The 4,490-nt window shown below is 38.8% G+C and overlaps 1 protein-coding gene across 2 annotated transcripts; it reads left to right on the top strand.

Moving 5' to 3' along the window:
• The first annotated feature begins 2,133 nt into the window (after positions 1-2,133).
• gskip (gsk3b interacting protein) lies at positions 2,134-4,274 on the top strand. Of its 2 annotated transcripts, none has more exons than XM_061253038.1 (3): positions 2,134-2,231; positions 2,771-3,016; positions 3,105-4,274. In XM_061253038.1, the coding sequence occupies exons 1-3, from the start codon at positions 2,154-2,156 to the stop codon at positions 3,261-3,263; spliced, it is 483 nt and encodes a 160-aa protein (XP_061109022.1). In that variant the 5' UTR covers positions 2,134-2,153; the 3' UTR covers positions 3,264-4,274. The 2 variants fall into 2 exon arrangements, with proteins under 2 accessions (XP_061109022.1, XP_061109032.1); XM_061253048.1 differs by lacking the exon at positions 2,134-2,231 and adding an exon at positions 2,258-2,386.
• The last annotated feature ends 216 nt before the right edge of the window (positions 4,275-4,490 follow it).

Genomic DNA, 4,490 nt, shown 5'->3' with positions numbered 1-4,490 from the left:
AAGCTCCGCCCTCTTCTAAAAATGGTCCTACTGCGCCTCGCAAGTGTCGCGGTTCAATGAGGTAGTATAACTGTTAAAAGGAAGTCAAACGTTTATCTGTTTTAATCTATAAATACTGTGCTTGACCGCTTGATAACGTGCTCCTCTCTGATAAGTCTTTGCACGAAATTGTCTACATTTCATGAGCAAGGGCTTTTTGGCTTTTTCGAAAGTGCTGACCTCGAAAGTCCTGAGAAAATGTATTGCCTCAATGTAAATTAATTGTTCTTTGTCCTATGGCATCTAAACTACGTTTTATAACATTGCACAATTTTACAGAAAATGTAACTCTTTCAGCAAAGCTATTCGGACAGATTGATCTCAGAAAATAATTTTTTTTAAATTAAATAAATGTGTGTACTGCAGTCCTAGTCCAATGGGCAAACATAATAGAATGTATGCAAAATATATGCTCTTACCTACATTTTCCTTACTTGTTCACACTGCAATGCCTCCAAACTGCATAGCAGGTGTGGTATGCCCAATTCCTTGAAGAGATATACAAGTTCAATGCAACCAGCTTGTCAGGAGCAATTGGGGGTGAGGTGTCTTGCTCAGGGATACTTCAACACACCCAGGGCAGGATCGAACTGGCAACCCTCCAACTGCCAAAAGACTGCTCTTACCTCCTGAGTATTTTTTGCTTATTTTTGTTGATATTTCCTTTGTTGGATATGAGGGCACTGTATATGTTCTGCACTGGATTTGGGAACCACCTGTAAATACATGTTTTCTCAACTTTGACCTGGCTGCTTTGTTTAAGCCTCCATCCGCCAGTGCCCCCTTACACTCTCCAAATGTGTTCCTTAACCGTGTCAAGCATTACTGGAAAAGACTCCATGCTGTTCCCCTTATCAGAGGTGGATGTACTAAACCACGGATTCCAATAATTACTGAACCTTGATTTTGGTGAAATCTATCTGTAATGTTTGATTTTGGTTGGTTTCATTGAAACATTTACAAAGTATTTATAATGGCATTTTTAAGTTTTTCAATAATTATATTGTTTGTTTTTTTAAAGGCGAGGCAATAAATGCGTTTATGTCCTAAGAGATTAAAGTATTTCTACAAAAATCAAGCCCTGGTTGACAAGGCTTCCAAGGGAGGTGCCAGGAGAGTCAGCTGATCAGGGAAAGGAGCAAATTATAATTGTTCAGCGGATTTGATTTTTGATTAAATTGTATGGTTTTTGGAACTGATATTGGATGTCTTGTAGTATGAGGTGGAGGGGGGTAAAAAGAAAATTGAAGGGAAATGAAACCGAAGATCATGAGGAAGAAAGATTGGTAATAGGAATGAAGGGGGGTGGAATTGAATTGGAAACAAATTGGCATTTTTAGGAATGGCCATGAAGTCTGGAAATTAGTCAAATCACAGATTGGGGAAGTAAAGGCAGTGAGGATAACAAGGTGTGTGTGGGGGGGGGGGAATCTAATTGTGAGTGTCAAACTAAAAGACAAAGAGACAAAGCATAAAACATCAGAGGATGTGACACTATAAGGATGAAATGCTTTCCAATGAGGGAAAGGGTGCCATTGAAGGGAGTAGAGGCTGATTGTTTCCTGGAGGTGGCACAGGCGTAGAAGGTGTACAAAGGAGGGGTGTTCAGAAGAGTGTAGGTTGTCTAAAAACCAGGCTGTATGTTTTCACTGTGGGGGAAATCACAAAGTGATTGTGACAGAAGGAAGATGGAGAGTGAGACGAGAGCAAAGAACAAAAATATAATTTGCAGAACAAAGAGAGTAAGGGTAGAGATGGGAATTGGGAGGAATAAAGAACAGGACAAAGTAGGGACAATGGAAAACAAGGGGGGTGTGACAGAGAGACTATAAACATGGATCGTATAGGTGTTTTGGCCTTTATAACAATGGTAATGAACTATGCAAGTAAAATGAGATGAGATAAAGGGAATTTTGGACAAATGGTTTGGGGGGAGTCAGATACCGGGGAAATATGATAATGCAAAAGAAAAGAATGTGGCATTAGGAATGGAAGAGAAACGGTGCATGATAATACACAGTAGGTGGCTGTAAGGCACTAATTTCCCGTTTACAACCGCCATAAAACACCAAAAGAAGAAAAGAAGGTTTTTTTTTTTAAGTTACGTCATCTTTATGCGCGAACTTTTTTTTTTTGGTCCGGAAGCCTCTTCTCACATGAGCTGGAAGTGTAGTGTTGATTTATCTCTGGGGGTGAGTGGCTCGAAAATTCATTCTTGTGTCGCACCATTACAGTAGTTGATTAAAACGAATATGGAATATATTTCTGCCTATAAATAATAGGACAACAGCAACGGATCATTTTTTGATCACGAAATGGAAATGTATCTTGCTCGCTATCCTATTAGGTATTAATATATCCTCAAACTGATGTTCTCGTAAACAAGGTAGTTGGCTAGCTAGCAGCAATGAAGTCTCGCAACCCATTTGGACATATTTCGCAAATTGCCTATCAAGTTTCCTGCATTACCAGCTGGTTAGATGGCTCGTTAGCTAGTTGTGTTGTGCCGTTAGCTGAAATCATAGACCGAAGACACGACATGTTAATAGTTGCATTACATTAGAGGCATTTAGCAGACGCTTTGGATAACGTACAACGTTAAATTGCCTTTTTATGTCGTGGGTTTTCTGTAATTTTTTTTTCTTCATGAACAAGGGCCCATATATTAATACATTAAGGGAAATTAATATCTGTCGAATGTAATGATGTGTTCTTACGTACTGTGTTAAAGATGATGGAAGTAGACTGCAACCAAGGTGAATCAACAATAGCCCCGTTTGAAGAAGACTGTGTCGAACTCGGAGACGTGAAGGATATGAGATTGGAAGCTGAAGCCGTGGTGAATGACGTCCTCTTTGCAGTGGCTGAAATGTTCGTTTCCCAGAAGTTGGCCAACGCCTTGGACGTGGCATACATAAACGTGGAGACGAGAGAGGGAAACCGCTATTGCTTAGAGCTTACTGAAGCGGGGCTGAGGGTACGGTTTAAAATGCCTGTCACTTATTTAGCCAATCAGTTTCCACCGATAATCTCCGATAATCAGTGTGTGGTTTCTCTGTCTGCAGGTGGTCGGCTACGCCTTTGACCAAGTGGACGACAGTTTGAGCACACAGTATCATGAGACTGTTTACTCCCTACTTGACTCTCTCAGTCCCGGCTACAGAGAGGCCTTTGGGAATGCCCTGCTGCAGCGACTGGAGAGGTTGAAACAAAACGGACAGTAGCTGATATGACGCACAAATAGAAAAAAACAATTAGTGAAGCCATGGTTGTTGTTGCATTTTCCATTTGTAATTCAAGAAGCATTTTCTGAAGCTTATAAAATTATGACTTTATCCCTGTTTTGCGTTAAGTAGTTTCACAAGGTCCTCCTCACCCAAATATTTTTGTAAATGTATTTATAATGTATTGTAGTGTTAGCCTACATTACAATAAGTATGTTTATTTCTTCTGAAATTTAAAGCTATTGCAACAAAAAAGCATGGCTTAATATGTATAAAAAATAGACATTTACTGAAGACAACCTCATTAACAACAACCCTTCTTTACTTATTGTCTGCTGATTTTAGATTGCACTAAATACTTGTTCTATGTTTTAAATGGTCTTGTGCCCTCTGCTTAAGTGCTTAGCATTTATCTAGATCACCTAGATAAACCATAATGCTGTTTAGCATCAATCGGCCAAAGAGAGAGGGCAGGAAGAGCTTTGTAAAGTTAAAATGTCAAATGTCCCCTAAATATATACTGATATGGTTTTACAACTGCCTTAAATATTGACCTTGATCATATTAACTTTACTATGTTCATATAAACATATCTGTTCCTTCAATGTGTTTGCTTCCATTTACATGAAACGCATGCGTTTCATTTCTACCATGCCCATACTAAACTTTTTGAACATGCTTTATTCCAAAAACAGATGGGCGTATTATTTTATTAATCTGGTAAAGCTGGATGTAAAAGGGAAAGCTGGTGAAATGACATGTGGTGTTTCAAGGAGTGCTGTAGCCTGTTTTGGCAATTGGCCGCTTCCATACAAAACCTGATTTTCCATTTCTCAAGTTGAGGCAAATGTCATATTGTATCTGAAATCATTTTAATATTAATATTAAGTAGTCGTCTTTTATCATTTGATTTTCCTACCAGGCATCCTTTATACCTGAGCCTGCATCATATGCTGGAAAATGGAAGATTGCTTGGTAACATTAAATCTATTTGCATGTACCATTATACAAGTCGCTTGTGAAGTTTTTACTATTAATATCCAATATTTTACTTCATATCCAATAAATCAATTTTATTTGGGTGACTGTTGCATTAGCAGAACAAATTTCATTTCTCTGGATTCTCATACTTACAGGGAATGGCACACACACAAAAAACATTCAGTGAGTGGCAAATCTGTGGGCAAAAACGTAATGTAAATGAGGTCAGAGGAGAATGGCCACACT

The sequence above is a fragment of the Conger conger genome, chromosome 1 (genome assembly GCF_963514075.1).
Source record: "Conger conger chromosome 1, fConCon1.1, whole genome shotgun sequence".
NCBI lineage: Eukaryota > Metazoa > Chordata > Actinopteri > Anguilliformes > Congridae > Conger > Conger conger.
This window is presented reverse-complemented; position numbering and strand designations above follow the sequence as displayed.

Bases quoted from the DNA above. Each gene is read 5' to 3' on its own strand.
- gskip (XM_061253038.1), top strand. From the start codon at position 2,154: ATGCGCGAACTTTTTTTTTTTGGTCCGGAAGCCTCTTCTCACATGAGC. The intron at 2,232-2,770 runs GTGAGTGGCTCG...ACTGTGTTAAAG, and splicing joins GTGTTGATTTATCTCTGGGG to ATGATGGAAGTAGACTGCAA. The intron at 3,017-3,104 runs GTACGGTTTAAA...CTCTGTCTGCAG, and splicing joins TTACTGAAGCGGGGCTGAGG to GTGGTCGGCTACGCCTTTGA.